This window comes from Coffea eugenioides, chromosome 9, assembly GCF_003713205.1.
Source record: "Coffea eugenioides isolate CCC68of chromosome 9, Ceug_1.0, whole genome shotgun sequence".
NCBI classification, from domain to species: Eukaryota; Viridiplantae; Streptophyta; class Magnoliopsida; order Gentianales; family Rubiaceae; genus Coffea; species Coffea eugenioides.
In genome coordinates this window covers 7,445,281-7,463,141 of record NC_040043.1, presented here as the reverse complement: position 1 = coordinate 7,463,141, position 17,861 = coordinate 7,445,281, and the positions used below count along the sequence as shown (strand labels likewise).

The following is a 17,861-nucleotide window of genomic DNA, read 5'->3' as shown; positions in this document are numbered from 1 at the left end:
GTGTACAATTTTGTGTCCTCATAGATGTGAGATATGCCTTTCGGTTTCACAAACTTTTCCTTCTTTTCTTCAATCTTTATGCTATGCAAATTTGGGTGTGAGATTATTCTGAATTGTCATCTGTCTCTCGAAAAACAAACTAAACTGACCGGTTCGACCAATCAAATCATGAAATGGACATAATTTTAGTCTGATTCTATATTTTAACCAAGAAGCCAAATGAACCAATCAAGAACCGGTCAAATCGGGTAAAATTTGGCCTTTGAATAGGTTTTTCACTAAATACTTCTTTTCTTTTTTTATATATTAAATTTATCCAACTAATTTAATATTAAAATAATTTAAAATTTGAATCGGGATTGAATTGATTGAACCATAAGCTGAAAGCTCATCTGGTTCATTTGCGAGTCCGAATTTCAAAACATTGATTATCATAGATATGGCTCCTTATTATTGCTAATAATTTAACTAATTAACGTCCTTGGCAAGACAAAATCACATTCATGTATGGATAAAGTTATAGGTTATATGTATTTTGTCCTATTGTTACTTATACTGGACAAAGGATGAATTTAAAATTATCCATTGCTAATTGCCCTCTTAAAAAAGATGTAGACACTAAATTTTTTCTCTTTTGAATTTAATTTTACTTTAATTTTAATTTGTTAGTCAATAATTATTTTGTTGCATTTTATTCTAACATGTTTTGCCTTATTTTTGTAGGTTTTGTATACAGAAAAGCAAGAATAAAACAAGAAAAAGAAAAGAACAAAATAGAGGTGAGAATTTAAAAAAAGCAAAACCCAATTCCAATAAACCAAAAAACCCAACCCAAAAATCCAAAACAAAACCCAAGATAAAGCACCTTTATCCTTATTCAATACTAAATTCATCAAATGATTAAAGATAAACACATTATCACATTTTCAAACCTTCACCATGGCCTTCGCTTGTAAGGTTCCTTTTCTTGAACTAAAGGTCACATAAATACATGAGTTAAAGGAATTCTAGGGTTTTTTCAAGAGAGATCTCATTAGGAAAAGGGGCACAAGGGAAAAAGAGGGAGAAAAAGCGAAGAAAAAAGTAAAAGGAGAAGGAAATTTTTTCCAAAAAAGAAATGATAAGGCCACCGAACCAGCCTTGTTAAATCTCAGTTTTCTCTCAATCCTTTAATTCATTTTCAATGATTCCTTTTTCTGTACCTTCTTGAGGCATCAAAAGCATTTTCTATGTTTAAAGTTTTTGACCAAAGACACTGTAGGGGCCTCTAAATCGCGATCAAAATCAACAACATTCCAGATCTTGAAAGTTCACAAAGCTTCATTCTTGAGGAAAAGATCCTCAGGCCTTCTCAATCTCAACCGGCTTTTGCAAGCTAGGACGACCCTAAACACTCAAAGGAGTCGTAGGTAACCTTTTTGAATCAACTCTTTCTAACTTTTATGTCATGTTGCGTTAGTTTTTGCATTTTCTTCTATTTTTGTCTAAAAATGGTGATTCCTTCACTATGATGTTTTGGCTTTGAATCTTGTATGTTTCTCCCCCTTTTTGATTGGTGAAAATGCTTGAAATATTTTTTTGTTACATTTTGAGATGGGTTTAAAGATGAGTCATGCATTCTTGAAGCTTTGGTATCATTTGTGCTTCTATAGTTGTGCTAGGTGGATTTTGATATTTTGGTCATGTTTCTAATGTTGTGTAGATCATTTTTACCGTTGAAAAAGGGTCTGTTAAAAGTTCCTGGAATGCGATTCTGACAAAGTTCCAGCCACAGTAGCTGAAAAATCTCTGGAATCCAGTGACTTGGGATGGCAGATCCAGTTAAGGTGTCAAGAAATGGGCTGACCCTGATTTGTATTAAGTTAGTTCTTTGGGTCATGAGATGGACTAAATGGATGTTTATAACTCGGGTTTGCTCATTGATTGAAACTTGGAATTTAGGTAGCTTGTAGAAAGTAATTTTTTTGGGCATAAATTTGGGTTATTTTGATTATGGGTTGGGCTTGCTGATTTATTTCACTAGGACGTACATGCATTCGATTATTAGACATTTTGGTTTGGACTAGAAGACTCAATCCAAATGTCCAGATTTGTTTATGTTACAAGTTGGGTTAGTAAGATTTGGGCCGAGCCTATTATTTTTACTTTTCATCATGCTCCTTTAATATGAAGTCTTAGAAGACTTTTTATTTGGTCACATTTTCAAATTTTGTGAAAACTTATCTATGCTATTGTGGCACTAAATGCTTGCTGATTTTTTTCATCCAAGTCTCTAAGAAATATTTATAATTTGACTCCTAATCTTGTTTTGCAATTTCAGTAAGTTATCATTAAATGAATTGTGCCATTTTATCTTTAATGATTAATTTTTAATTAAATTAGTGTTTTGGCCCATTTATTAAATTTTGAACATAGATAATTCTCCATTCCCTCATCTTAGTCATTATTTTAAAAGCAAGGTACTCCTATAACCTCTTGAATTCTCAATATGTGTGCTCTTATGTACTCCTATGTATTTATTTGCTTTATGTGTTCCTTTTGCTATTTCTTTTACATTGAGCTTTTTATTTATTTTCATATTTGTTTACTTAATTTAAGCTTTATTATTATTTGGAGGGTACTTGAATATCCAAAATGTAATAGATAGGCTATATTATATTTTCTTTTATTAGAAAAGTTGTAAATATGTTTATATTTCCCTCAAACAATATATAGGTTAGATAGACCTATATTTTTTCTCTTTTAGATCATAGTTAGGTCCTCAATGTAATAAATAGGTTGTGTGTGTCATATGTGGTTTATGTGCTTATGTGTTTTATTTGCTTTTTTAGGATTTTTGCATCTAAATGTTATGCGTATGTATTATATGCTCTATATGCTCCTATGTGTGACTTGCTTTAATTTATGCTTTGTTTCTTTATTATAGTTACACAAATAATGAATGTATGGTATCACCACACTAGTTGATAAGTGTGTAATTTGTAGTGTATTTGGTGGCTATGTTAAGGATTTTCTACTTGGTTTTGCTTAAAAATCAAGTAAGTTGTGTAAGAAATGTATAAAAGTTGATGCATTAGTTTTGTTGCTTAATGAGTGTAATTTTGTCCATCCTTTACTTGTTTAGTTTGTTGTTATTTGTAGAAAAAGGAAGCAAAAGACTAGAACAAAAATTAGCTTTCAAGTTGAACAAAAAACAAAGGAAATGCCAATGAAGCAAGGGAGATTAATTGGCCCAGCAACCCCACCAAGTAGAACTGCTTACTGAGCCGGTTAGTGGTCAATAGCTCAATTGAAATCTTCACAAAACATGGGAGAGGAACTGGCTTTATAATCGGTTCTGTCAGAATCGATAACTAGGGTTGGTTACTCAGCCGAAAATTCTGCATAATTTGCACAACTTGCACAAGTTGGTTTCTTGAGTGATACTTCTGTCATGTGATTAAAGGTTTGACAAGACATTAAGGTGGTTGAAAGGAGAGCTCAAGAATCAACAAGAAACACTTTTGTCACTTCACTTTTGTAAGATTCCATTCAAGCCACAAATATTGACATTTGAAACTGATATTCACACTTGAAGTAAGACACAAAGAGGGATGGAAAATTCTATAAATAGGAACTTGTGTCTTTTCATTTGGAAGTTTGGAGAGTTTGGAGAGAAGAGAAACACAAAAAATGTAGCTCTTAAGCTACAAGTTCTTTGTAGTTAGTTTAGTTTAGGAGTAGAATAGATAGTGTAGTTTAGGCCAACTATTCTTGTTCTTGTAGTTAGATTCAGATAAAGAATTGAGGAGCAAAAATGGAGAGTTGGAATTCATGTGACAAGGTTGACCTCTGTGACGACCCAAAAATTCTTTTATATTTTCTCTTATTTTTGAAAAAAAAGTTAAGTTACATTTTTTTATTTTACTTTAATTGCCTTAATTTCATGGTAATTTTAATGGTTGAGTCAAGATTTTTATCTTTTCCCCTTTATAATTTGGTGCATGTTAAGTTTTGTAGTACATTAAGGTAGCGTGACCAACTAGTGAGATGTGTACACTAATTTGGAAGATTAGAAGGAGTTTTGTGCAAAAGGAATATTGTGCTACAAGGTATTAAGAGATAATTATAGGTGGACTAGATATTTTAGTGAATGGAAGACAATTAAATAAGTATTACATCTTGATTTGACACTTGTCACTCAACCATGAAGTCTTGACCAAGACTAAGTTTCATTCTTATCCTAAACCAAGCCTTTATTACCATTTCTTCTTCTTGGCTTCTTGTTGGACGAAATTTGGGAGTAAAGGGGAGAGAAAATACTCCATTTTCTAGCCTTGATTTCTTGCTTGATCCATGAGAAATTCGAAGATTAACCCTAAACTACTCTGATAGATCTTCAGTGAAGCTTGGAGGGAAGCTCTTGGTGGAGTTTTTGGAAGAAGAAAGCTCTTGTCTTGCATCTTATCTTAGGGGTTTGAGGTATAAGACTAAGCAACTTTCCTTTTCCTTCTTATCTTGCAATTTAATCGACATATGACTTGATTATGGAAGATTTGGTGAAAGATTTCATGGTTTTATTAAGTTTATTGAATTTTCCAGCCTTGATATGCATTTTCCAGCCTTGAGATGAACTTGATAGCTTTGCTATGAGATGTTTTAGCTTTTATATGAACTTTTAAGCTTTGGTATATGATTTTCCAGCTTTAATATGAATTTTCTAGGTTCGATATGCGATTTTCCAGCTTTAGGGTTTAAAATTCTACCTTTGATATAGTTTACTTGGAGTTTTTTATATGTCAAAGTTAGATAGTTTTTAATGCCTAGAATCTGTATCACATAGGGCCTATAGCGTGTTATCTTGATTGACTATGAATTTACCATGGAATTAGGGTTTAATATTGAATGGTTAACTTAAAGAATTGGAGGACATATTGCTGGATTTTTCTCCTTGTTGGTTAAGTGAGCGAGAGTAAAAGTTAAGATATAATTGAGGATGATTTGGACTTACTTTGCTTGAAGTTGCTTTACACATAAGTTGGAAGTTTAGCTAGAGAAACTTGAGGACAATTTATTGAACATGTTACTTGATTGGATGATCGAGTGAGAGAACTTGAGTTTCCATTTTGCATGATGATTTTTGGCATACTTTTATCTAAATTACTTGCCAAGACTTTGAATTTTTCATGTGCAAGGGTTTTGAGCAAAACCAAGAGGTTTAAGTGAAAGGAAATGAGTTTTCTCCAAATTGTTTTCTAGTCGGACATTTCCAACTTTGCACTTTGAAAGTCTTGTCCCATTTTCTTCACAAGTTTTGGCTATATTTGACATGTCCTTGCTCTGCATTATACTTGTAACCTTGATCTATCATGCATGAGGTTTTCCCTAAATTTGAACAAGAAAAATGTTGCACTTTTGACAAGCTATATGGGGGTTAAACCTACAATTGCTTTGTTTGCTAAGTGAAGCTTTGACGCTTGTTCAAGTAACAATCTAGAAGTTCTTGAACCAACAGTCTTGGTTCTTGAAGATTTCCAACTCTAAAACCTGTTTTGTGCCAAAACCGAGATACCTGGAGTTGTTTCGAGGGGACAAACCTTCAAGTTTCTGTTGTTTCTTGATTCTAGAAATATCTTGCACATTCTTGTGTGAAAATTCCAGAAATCTTCTGGGTTTTTGGGAGTCAAAAGCTATTCATACCAAACCTGCAAAATTTCTAGCAACTAAGCCGCTTGTTCTTGAGTTCTTGACTGGTTTGATTTTAACCAGAGTTTGAGCCACGAAATTTTGTTGTTACAGCCACAAAGCTTAATCAATTAACACATCAGAAACACGCCAAATTGGTGTTTTTGAATGTGACAATACGGCTGAGCAGAAATAAACCAAAACAGTCGCATCAAGGAATCCAAATCCAATTCGGATTCACCAAATTACATCAGCCAGCTGTTAAAACCAATTCCTCCTTGGAAAATTCATTGTTCCCAGCCATATAAACCTTGTTCCATTGGGAAAGGGGAGTTTCGTTCCAGTTTTCCAAGACACATCAGCCCAAATTCAATTTTCCAGATTGTACAAATCACAACCCGTCATGAATTAGAGTTGAGGTACTTCGTCAACTTGTCTTGTGTCAAGTCTATTTTTCCAGCTTTCTTAGTGTCATTATTTTATTACTTTTTTCCAGTAATGTCTAGCCAAAATTTTCGTCCTGTGAGTCCAGAGAATCGCATCTACTTTCAAGTATTTTATGTCCTAAAGTTTGACAAGGAATTTCAGATTGCCAAGTGTTGAAATCCCAGCCCGGTTCGTGTCGATCTTCCTAGTGTTGTGTCATGTCTTTTCCAGTCCATTGATTCGCTAGTCCTAACTCTTTTCCAATAATTTTGCTCATAAATTCCAGTAGTTCCAGCCACAAGTACATCTTCAAAAACTCCAGTTGCCGAGTGTCCCAAATTTTCTTGAGTCAGGTCTCATCGAGTCACATTCGAGCTATTTTCTTGAAATCTATCTATTGCCACTTATTAATTGAATTGTTGAGCCATCTTGATCAATTGTGAGCAATTCATATTGTCTCAAGGGTTATGATCAAGGACTTGAAAGAGTGGTGGGATTACTAGAGTATGTAAATTTAAGTGATACACGTGAGCTTGTGTATTGTGAGGAATTCCTTTTCTTTGCTAACCAATTTTGTAAGTCAATTAACAATGCCTCATGGAGCTGTATTTTGTTCATATCATCAATAATTCTTGGAGTACGAACCTTCTAAGAGGAGGGATTTTGATCACTCTAGTTCCAAAACTTCTTCGAGATTGTCACATTCACAACATGAGTTTCGTTCACTTCGAGAGGAAATGGATCATTTCCGTGCTTTGTGTGTATATGAAAAATATAAACGCACTTGTAATGAGTATGAGGAAGAGCAAAGAAGTTTGCGTCAAGCATCTAAGTCGAGGTCATCCTCAAGCAAACGAGATTTATCTAAGGAGTGTTGTGAGTTGTGACAATCGAGTCCTGGAGCCTAAGAATTCTCGAATTGAGTCAAAGCCTCATGAACCAAAGGATGATTTCCGAAGTTGGACTTAAAAACTGGGTTGATGCTATGGAGGAGGAATTTAGAGAAGTGATGAATTCATACTTCGAGCAACTTAATCACGTGTCAATCGATGATAATCAAGGAGATGTTCCTTCTAGTCCACCAAAGAGATGTGAGGAAATTCTTGTAACACATGAGACTGTGAGTAACGTTATAGAGCTTGAACATGAGGTAAAATCCAAGGGCAATGAGTTAGAACAAGAGATGGGAAATTCTGATTAGTTGAGTGCAAAATCAAGTGAGCTACTTTTGAGTGAGAATCTGCAAACTTATTGCTTTCCTAACCAACTTACCTTTACTTTGTTTAGTGTTTCTTCTTTTGTGCAGATTAAGCGAAGTCAAGTGGAGTTAGTTATGCAATGTTCCATCCCGAAGTCACTTGTACACTTTGTGAGTTTCCATAGAGTTTGCCTTCTAGGAGTTAAATCTCTTTGGTATCAATTCATGGAACAATGTCAATTCAAATCTATCCGCACCAATAGAGAGTTAATTTGAACTCATCTTGAAGGGAAAATTCTAGACTAGGATTCTCATTCTTTAACTTTGGGTCATTCATCGTTTTCATCATATTTTGAGCATAGTTTCAGTCATAACTCTTGTCATTTTTATGCAGACTTTGATGGAGAGTGTGACAAACCAACAAATGCTAATCTAGTTGAAGTGGTTGATGGAAAGAGACATGAAGTGTCAAAGGGAGTTTTCACATTTAAATCTTGTTCTAAACCTTCTTACCACTTAACTAATGATGTTCCATTGCTTATATGTCCAATTTTTGGTTCAAATCAAGATGAAAGGTTTTTCGTTTTCGTAGGTTGTAAAGCTGTAAAGCTGTCTGTGAACTTCCAGCTTTGATTAAAGGAGTGCAAACTGATTTTTTGCTTGTTCATGTCGCAAATGAGGATCCAAAACAAGCTGCGATCCACGATTTTTTTAGTCTCAATCAGCCTGTGGATTTGAGTAGTCTTTCTTCACCCTTGATGTCTTCATCATTTCTTTGTTCACATGAAGATGAAGCTGCTAAATCCATCATGTTGCTACCAATAAAAGTTGAGTTTTATGTGCAACTTGAGTTCATGAGCATCAAGAGGCTGTCTAGACGCCATGCTACTAGGATTGTGTTCATTCACATGATTCCATCGTTATTGCACCTTAAGCGATCCAACAATTTGAGGGCAAATCTTTTCAAGAGGAGGGGAATGAAATGAGTTCTAAGAGCTGCCCGTGCCTTATTTCAAGATCCACTCATGGTTCATTGGGGTCCAATGAATAGACTTAAAAACAAGTGCATGACTTGAGTAAGAACCATAAGAACAGTGGCTTAAGACCTAGCTAAGGGTCATGGATTGGTTATGTTTATAGATACACGGCTAGGTAGGGGTGGGCAAAAAATTCGATTCGATCCGATCCGAAACCCGACTAACTCGATCCGATCCGAAAAATAGGATATCCGATCCGATTTTTCTGAGCGGGGCGGATGCGGGTCGGGTACCCGCAAAACCGGATACGGATACGGATCAGCAAAATAAAAACCCGCGGGTACCCGATCCGCAGGGTATATTATATAAATATTAAAAAAATAAGGGTTCATTATATAATTTTATAATTTTTAATCTCATATGATCCGTCTCTCCTCATCTTGTCTAAAAAAAGTGAATATTCTTGGTGAAACCTGAACCAAATGAATAAAACAAAGAAAAATTTGTGAAACTCTATCATAAAAATTGTTCATCCCTTTCATCCTTTTTCATTTTTATTCTACTTCCATCGATCTTTCCTGCAAATTTTTCATCAATTCAATCAAAAATTTGTGTTTGGAGCTCCAATTTTCTGTTAGCTAGATAATTAAAGCATTTGTGTCTTTCATTTATTTATTTATTTTATTGCAATTGTGTCTCTTAAATTTGTCTCCTTTATTTTAGTGCAAGAAATTTATTTTTATTTTTCATCACCTTTAATGCAACAAGGTCTATTCCAAAGATGTAAGAAAGTTGGAGAAAATTTTTCAAGATTATTTTGGTTATATTTTCTTCAAAAATTATTAGCTCTGTTCAATTCTTTTCCGGACTTGATTCCACAATCGACTCATTTTGGATGCAATCTTGTGCCATAATATCCTTAAGGAAGTTGGAAAAGTTACCATATATTTATTATTCTTGTCTTTGTTATGTTGTAAAAAGATGAAATGCGTGAGAATGGTGATGTACTCAAAATTATCATAAAATTTCGTTTTATCCTTGTGTTTGTTATATTTGGAAAAGTTGGAAAAGTTGTCATATACTTATTATCCTTGTGTTTGTTATATTGTAGAGTGATGAAATGCGTGAGAATGGTGATATACTCAAAATTATCATAAAATTTCGTTTTATCTATTAGATATTATAATTCTAATATGTACTAAATTTATGAAATCAATTTGATTATTGGATGAAATGTGTGAGAATGGTGATGTATGGATTTTGATTATAATATCTCTACCAATGTTAATTGGAAAGCATACTTTTTTTTATTGGAAAACATGTTGATATTAAGTGAAAAATATTTTTTTATTGGAAAATAATTTTTTTTTTAGGGGCGGGTCATAGGGTACCTGCCCCTTTTTTTCATGTACCCGAATAGCGGGTACCCGAAAACATTAAGAGCTGGTTAGGGTCGCAAAATGGCTGATCCGATATTTTAGGGTCGAGTCAGTCAAATCTTGTTAGGGGCGGGTACCCGACCCGTGCCCACCCCTACGGCTAGGTCATGTGGACCAATGTTATTAGCCGAACTTGAGTTAATTTTTGTATAGCAAAATTAGGTTTAGTTTAGTTAAGTCCTAGTTCTACTTAAGTTAGGAGTTGAGTCTTGTAAGCCTATAAAAGGCACCATTTTAGTTCAAATAAGGGTAGATGATTATGAATGAAAATTGAGAGCTTTCTCTTTCTTGTTCGTTTGTGAACGCCCTTGATACAAAGTGATCAGTCGTGTCTCTTTTGTTCAAGTTTTGACTTATTAATTCAATAACGCGTTGAATTGTGGAGCCTTCTACCCTTCTAATCAATCTCAAGCTATCCTTGATTGGATTAGAATCCATCCAATTTTGTCCATAGCCTGATCAAGATAAATCCTTCTGCTGCCTGTGCAATTCGTTTCTTCAAAAGCGAGAGTTTGGAGATTTGAGTTTGTATCAAAGTCTCATTTACTTTTCTTTTGTTCTTTGGCTCCATTTGGATTGGTCATTTTTTCAAAAAACAAGTTTTTCAAATACAATACTACAGTAATACACAACAACTAAAAAAAATCTCATCCATACAATATATCAAAGATTTCAAAAAAAATTTATAATAAAAACTTTTCATATACACTACTACAATAAAATTTTTCAAAAATACCCCCTAAAAACAGCTAATCCAAAAGAAGTGTTTAGCTGTGGGGAGGGGGATGGTTGCAATTTTTGGGATATCTATGGTGAAAGTCTTTAGTTTAATCTTTAATTTCTAATTTCTATTTTTGGTATTTTTAAAGTTTTATTTCAGTTTCTAAATTTTTATTTTTATTTTTTAAATTTTCAAGTTTCTTAGGATTATCTTTGGTGTTGTGAAAATGCAATCAAGATGCAAATATCAAGAAGTATAATGTTACTAGCATGAATATTCTATTTCCTTAACAATTGACTTAAATGATGGATGTACCAGATTTGACGTAATTTTAATCAATTTGTGAGCTTTTGAACCTAATGAGCACTTCATTTAAATTTGCTCCATCTTCTTTTGTTGAGTGGTTATCACACATGATTTGATCATTCCAGATTTTGCTTTATTATGCATGTCGAGACCACATTTGAATTTGATGTATTAAAATGACAAAGGCAATTAAGTTTAATACTTTTGACTTTCTAAAGGCCTACCTTGAGTATGTTTTCCTATAGTTCACCATGTTTAAGCCTTTCATTTGCTTTTGTTTAATTACCATAATTTTTACTTTAAACATTGTGTTTATACTCTCTTGTTTGAACCTTGTATCAAAGGAAACCTTTATTTCATTGCATGAAAAGTTATAGCTCTGTTGCAAGGTCGTGCTTGAAGTTGGCAAGTGTATTTGTGGTTATCTATGTCTTGTTGCGAGAAAATGAAAAAGAAAAAAAAATGGAAAGTTTGAAAAAAAAAAAAAGAAGAGAAAAGCAGAAAAAAGAAATGTTGTGAAGTGCCTTTGTAAATGTGTTGTGTTATATTTAGACAAAGTCATTTGTGATGTTTGCACCTGCCGAATTGGAGCAAGTTGCTGATAAGCTTGGAAGTTACCCATGTGATTGAAGATAGTCATCCAATCCAGGCAATTAATTGTTGGCATTTCCTTTGATATGTTAGCCTAAAATTTCCTTTTATCCAACCCTTTCTTCGTTCGTTAAAAAAAAAAAATTTTTTGTCATTATTCTTTTTCTTTCTTTTCTCTTTAACAATAAACTCTAATATTCGTTTTATCTGCAATTTCACCATGAAAAGTGGCTAAATTCCTGTTTTAATGAAAGAATAATCAAAGTTGTGGTTCATTGAATATTGTGAGATCTAATTTGATTTTATTGTTTCATTTATTTATAAGTATTTATATATTCTCTATTCGTTCTTGAAATGATTATTTTATATGATTAAATAACTGATCACTATTTAATTATTGGAATAATCTATTGTCATCTTAAATATCAAATCCGTAATTGTTTGGTAATTTTAGCGTTTATGAAAAATGATATAATATAACTGTAATAAAAATGTTTGAATATATATCATGAGAATATATAATCTAATATAAATGAACTAAACTTGTCAGTTTGTTGATGATAACTGGTAGTCTTTCTAATAATGAATGCTGTCAATAAATTAAATTCTAAGAGTTTGTTTAGATTGTCCAATTGGTAAAAAAAAAAAAATCACAAACTTTATTTTGATTATTGATGCAGTAACAAGAGACAGACTATCTGAATTTATTGACAACCATAACCAATTTATTTATAAATAAATAATTTTTATCTTTGCATTGAAGATCAGTTAAATGAACCAAAATAACGATTAATCCTTTGACTAGAAGCTTGTTTCAAATTGATTTATTTTTATTTAAAATTTTGCATCATTGTCTGTATTCAAGTGAGTTACTTAGATTAATTTCTCAATAGTTCCCCTTTAATTTAATTGTTTTACAAAGAAATAAATCATACAATTCTCGAGGATATGACCCTATTCATTACTATATTTGAGTATATATTTTTGGGTAGAAATTTTTATTTTTGTCGGTTTGATACCATTAATCATTGCCATTGGGGCTTCTATTTGGCCTAATTTATCTTCAACAAGTTTATTCTTGCTATTATAAAATAGCTATAGCTCAGATATCTCTCATATGGTATCAGAGCCAGAGGGTGGAACCAAATTGTATTGTATGTATTCAAACAATTAGAGAAAAAGCTCAAACAAAACCGTTCTGTAAGGAGAATTTCAACTAAAGATCCCCCAAATTCCTCCCTCGTCTATAGAGTTTGTCAGTTTTTTTTTTTTTTAAAAAAAAAAAAAGGTGAAGTAACTCACAAAATCGACGAGAACAATACAAAAAGGATGGACAAAATACAACCACTTAACTCGTGATTTCAACTTCTTATAATACAATTGCTTGAGCTCTAGTGAATACAAAAACCCCCCCACCTCCAACAGCACGACCTAAAAGCATATTCTTGTCCAGATACGATAGGTAATACAGACCTCCCACAGAAGTCCTGCATATTCCATTACATGTGAAAATGAAGGGTTAATCTTCTACCTACTGACAATGATTATACTGTCAGTCTCAGATAAATGACAATTATATAAAATTTGAATTTAAAATATAATTTTTGCACATGTATCATAAATCCAATCGCAATAATGTACATAGTAACAGTGTATGTAAGATTTACTCAAAAATCTACCAAACACAGATCAACAATGATGGCAATTAAATGTGCCTCTACATACCTTCCTGGGTTTCTCACAGGAAATTCAGCTTTGAAAGCTCGGATGAACTGTAAGATCTGTGTAATTCATCATGCAACTTTTGAGCAAAAGCATTGGATAATAGTGTAAAGAGTTACATACTTAAGGTAATCTGCAAATTGAAGCGGTCATGTAAATATGGCCTTGGGCCTAGTCCAAACGTGGCATGCTTTGTTTAACTGTAGCACACGTCAAGCAGGCAGAAAGGAATAGCAGCATAAACAAACAAATGTTTACATGTTTTTCAGGTCACCTTTGTTCTAACCTTTAAACTCAAATAGACCACAGAAAATAAAAACAAAAAAAATAAAGATATCAGTGTCAATAAGGATTTAGCTTCTTTTTCTTTGTTTATCAGTTTGTTTCAAAAATTTTAACCTCATGAAAAGTTTAGCATATAGTTAGTTTTCAGTTTAAATTAAACAGAATTTAGACCGAAATCTTACCAGAAGATAAAATTCAAGACTATACAATGGAAATCTCCAGCTTAAGAGCATAGGATATACCTGGAAGCTAATAAATGACCTCGGTAGTATTGCTGGAGCTATCAGAGCTTGCAATTCTTCACTAATATTTATGTTGTTAAGAGCTATCTGTTAAAGAAAGTTGGCATCCCAAAAAAACTCCAAATAAGTTAATTGCAATACTTTTTGTATTATTGAGATTTCCACATATGCTAAGCTCAAAGGCTGGTTATTAACCAAGAATTCAGTTTCTGATAAAATCCAGTTCATCATCCTGAGAAATGATGTTAACTGAGGTTTGTACCCAAAGACTAGTTTGTTAAAGAGATTTGCGGTCCTCCAATGAAACAAATAAATTTAAAAAAAAATGAAAAAAAGGAGTAAGGTCCATCTTACATTTAAGTTTACGAAGACAAAAAATTTTTACAATGCCTTTATCCATGAAAAAAAGAGTAAATATGCAATTCCAGATTAGTCATTTGAAAAGCAAGCATAAAAATCACAAGTTCTTCAAAGAAGCATGCAGCTAATAATTTTTTAAACTTGCTAATCCTTGATATGCATTTCATATTGACTATTGATTGAGAAGCAAACCTCTTCAAACTGAAGATAAATGTTGCGCGATGAAACAACAGAGAATTTGGCAGAGACAAGCAAAGTTGCACCTTCTTGCTCCTGTCAGAATGCCAAAATCGTATTGTCTCAACAGAAAGCTCACAAAGGATAAGAATCAAAATATAATAGACCAAGAAAACCAGAGTCAAGCACACAAGGGTATCAGTCAAAATACAACTTTTTTTCTACCGTTAATTTATACTTAATGCAAAACAAACAGTTAGTGAGGCAACTCTTAGGCTTCAGAAATGCAATGCAGTCATACAAACAACATAAGCGGCCCCAAAAATACTCTCCTCCCATCACACCAGCAGAATCTCATCACGATATCCTCCATAAATGCCAGCAAAGGTTCGAATATTCCTTCAGAACTGGAAATAATCATCCTAAGAGGTTATGGCTGAGGTTACTTCTATGTTACATCTGCTTAAATATTTGATCTATAGTAACTTATCAGCTAAGAAGGGATCACCATGAAAAGCTGGATTCACATAGGAAAATGCTTGAGCAACTAGAAGATGATTTGATTTGCTTCATTTACCTTTTACTTGGTTCACTATAATTTGTAATAAAAAAACAAACTCTTTCATAAGAAACAGCATTTCAAAGTTGGAAGCAATACCTTAGACTGGGATTTCCATAAGATAATCAAGTTAGCAGTCTTACATGAACCATTATGTTTCCAAAATGATATCTCGCTAAGCACAAGACTTGAAAAAGAACAATATGTAGAGAGTCATATCACTAATAATAACAGAATTGATACTTTACCTCCAACAAACTTGGAATACTCCACTTCACAATATTACGTACTACTCCTCCATTGGATTCATCCCGGCATTCAAATTTTTGAAAAATCTGGCCGACCTGTTGACAACCATGTCAACCACAGATATGACGATGCAGGAAATGAGATTACTTTAGGTCACAAAGGGATAAAGGAAAAGAAAATGGGTTAATGTGTAGTTCCCCAATGAATATAACCTGAAAGAAGGGAAGCCTTGCAGCTGACTCAAAAAGAATGAGGACATCAGGAGCAGATGTGTATTGCAGACGCCATGTCCCATCCAACTCACCCAAGTCAATGGCTTCACCTGCATCAAAAGCTTCCACGCTCACCTGGCTCATTTGGGGAATTCATGAAAAATTAGAACCACATTAGAGAAGGAGCATTTAAAAACATATCCTTCTCTTAAGAAGAGAAAAGGGAAAAAAAAACTGACTAGAGCTTCCTCAATTACAGAGCGCTGGTCGGCAGTTGTCACAAGTCCGCGTTGAGTGTCCCGGATGACTCCAAGCAATTCATACTTCTTGTCTTCCAGTTCAGTTTCAGCATCCTGAAAATGACAATTGACCGCTTTTCTAGTGAGAAAAGTAGAGAAAGATGGGCGTGGAAAACACTGTTTCAGAATCCAACAGAAATATACTAATAATATATTATCCATTAAAGAAGATTGAGGACAGAACCCTTCTAGGAGACAGCCCTACAGTTGCCGAATAATGGACCACTTTTTGATGGTGCACATTGGTAGAAGAGTTTGGAGTTGGTACCAGAGACTTTTTGAATGGTACAGCCCTAATTACTGCTGCAGAACACACGGGAAAAGCAATTACATCCATTTTCTGGGCCAATCTACTTCTGCTCACATCTGTATGAAAACCACTGAATATGTCACCTGGCATTTTGGCATGGGAACAAATTATGTGTTGTTATGCCCAATTTGATAGCACAGATGACCAAACTAGCCAACATATTTCTTTTCTCGATCTAATGGTCATTAGTGCACTTCAAAACAATATATTTAATACCACATACAATTTGACATCTCCTTAACAAGCATATCAAAATTTGTAAGCATACTGCAGAAGAGAAGAAGTTGGGAAAACAAATGAGGGCAAACTGTAGGGGGGACAACTGATTGAATAGCTAAGACGATCTGTATCATGCTCTTGACAAAAAATTTGCTTGTCAATCCAAGACAAACCTAAAGTGAAACATGCGATAGCAGTTCAAAGTATGCACTGCTGATTCAACAACGACCTTCACCTAGAATGACAATTCTAGCTGTAAAAGACAAATATCTGCGCAGCCACTACCAGAGCAAAACACTACAATGTCAGAAAAGTCTAAAAAGTCTTCAAAGTGTACGCATCTAAAAAGTCAGTATTTAGAAGAAAATCCCAGAATTATATCATCGAGCAAAGAAACAACCACTATAATGAAAATACCAAACTCAGCAGCAAAGTAAAAATGCAAGATAAAATGCAAAAATCAGAAAATAGGAGTAAATAACAAGAAAAGAATTATATGTCTGAAAGAAAATGACAAAACCAACATGAAAGCAAACTGATAAGAGGAAATGCAAGACAAATTGCCAGACTGCAAAAAGCGTAATATAACCCGTCAAAAGTTTTTGACAGATGTGGATACAGACATACGAAAATCAAAGAAAATCAGGTACCAGATCCCTTGAATCTATCCACCTCGAATATAAGCTATTCAAGGCAAAACCATCCTAGGGCTCTATCAGGGGTGAGAACTAACTATCTCAAAAGCCGATGCACATAAATTTGATCATGACAATGGACGAATTATAGTTGTTCCCGGTGAGTTACTACTTACTAATTAAAAGCAGCTCAACAAGATTAGTTGCTCACCCTTACAAAAATAACTACAAGCGCATTTGGATTGAAAATTATTTGGAAACATAATCAACTACTCTTTCTAATATCGCCAATTACATTTTCTAGATTCATCAGTAATACTTTTTTTTTGAGGCATCATTGCTAACCAATTCATTGCTGAGGCATTCAAAACATTTTTCTTTTATTCCTTTTTCTTTTAAACCATTGGACGAATTCTGGTGGAAAAGAGGGTAACTATTGATGCATAGTGCTACAAATTAAAGCTGTTAAAGCAAAATTCTGAGAACGAAATTCTAACAAAAGTGATCAAATTTATCACAATTTATGATTATTTTCAACACGAATAATGTCATATCATCACTACAGCTGGGATTGAAAAGAAAAGGAAAAACAGCAGATAAAAATTCAGAAAAAAAGAAATAGAGACTCAAACAAGAAAAGGAAGTGAAGAAATGCAGGCTTACTACTAAAAAAGAAGCAAAATCGAAGGAAGAAGCCAAATAAGATTGTTAGGAGGAGGAGGAGGAAAAGAGGAGACAAATTGCCAGACTTACCAGAAACCGAAACAGAGACCGAGAAAGTGACTTAAAGAGTTAGTTGGAGATAGAATTCCCGCTCCAGAGTTGTCCTGGTCTCCTCCATTTCCACTGTGTGCCTTTCTTTTCTTTTTTTTTTTTTTCTCTCTCGATGGACGAAATTGCCACAGTGCTCCGACGCATTTTTTGATTGAAGGTACCTTTTAAAAATTCAAAACGTCTCTCACGTCTCGTCAAAGCAATAGCGTATTTAGAATACATATTATTTATATCTTATTTATATACATTAATTTAATTGTATCATTAATATATTTTTTAATTATTTTTTTATCTCACATTCATAAAATTATCTTAAATAATTTACTATCCAAACACACTCATTTTCATCCTTTATTTACAAAATAGTAATTTTATATTTCTTACAAAATCAAGATAAAATTTAGTTTCAACTTAATCTTTTAATCACTTTTTATACTGAATTCATCACGTGATCACACATGCTCATTTTTTAGCTGTCAAAATATTTGTAATTAAA

At 33.4% G+C, this 17,861-nt stretch overlaps 1 protein-coding gene across 7 annotated transcripts; it reads right to left on the bottom strand.

Annotated features, from left to right (window-relative positions):
• Positions 1–12,599: 12,599 nt before the first annotated feature.
• On the bottom strand, positions 12,600–17,443 carry LOC113783474 (probable plastid-lipid-associated protein 10, chloroplastic). Of its 7 annotated transcripts, none has more exons than XM_027329620.1 (9): positions 17,345–17,443; positions 15,612–15,793; positions 15,368–15,481; positions 15,129–15,263; positions 14,916–15,011; positions 14,124–14,204; positions 13,572–13,658; positions 13,048–13,103; positions 12,600–12,809 (listed from the first exon to the last, which is right to left on the bottom strand). In XM_027329620.1, the coding sequence occupies exons 2-9, from the start codon at positions 15,762–15,764 to the stop codon at positions 12,692–12,694; spliced, it is 840 nt and encodes a 279-aa protein (XP_027185421.1). In that variant the 5' UTR covers positions 15,765–15,793; positions 17,345–17,443; the 3' UTR covers positions 12,600–12,691. The 7 variants fall into 7 exon arrangements, with proteins under 7 accessions (XP_027185421.1, XP_027185422.1, XP_027185423.1 ...); XM_027329621.1 differs by having other exon boundaries at positions 15,612–15,820; positions 17,345–17,422; XM_027329622.1 differs by lacking the exon at positions 17,345–17,443 and adding an exon at positions 17,255–17,326.
• Positions 17,444–17,861: the final 418 nt, after the last annotated feature.

Coding starts and splice junctions, on each gene's coding strand:
- LOC113783474 (XM_027329618.1), bottom strand. CDS start 15,827: ATGCCAGGTGACATATTCAGTGGTTTTCATACAGATGTGAGCAGAAGT. Junction 15,012..15,128: donor CAAGGCTTCCCTTCTTTCAG/GTTATATTCATT, acceptor GGTTGTCAACAG/GTCGGCCAGATTTTTCAAAA. Junction 14,205..14,915: donor GTATTCCAAGTTTGTTGGAG/GTAAAGTATCAA, acceptor GCATTCTGACAG/GAGCAAGAAGGTGCAACTTT.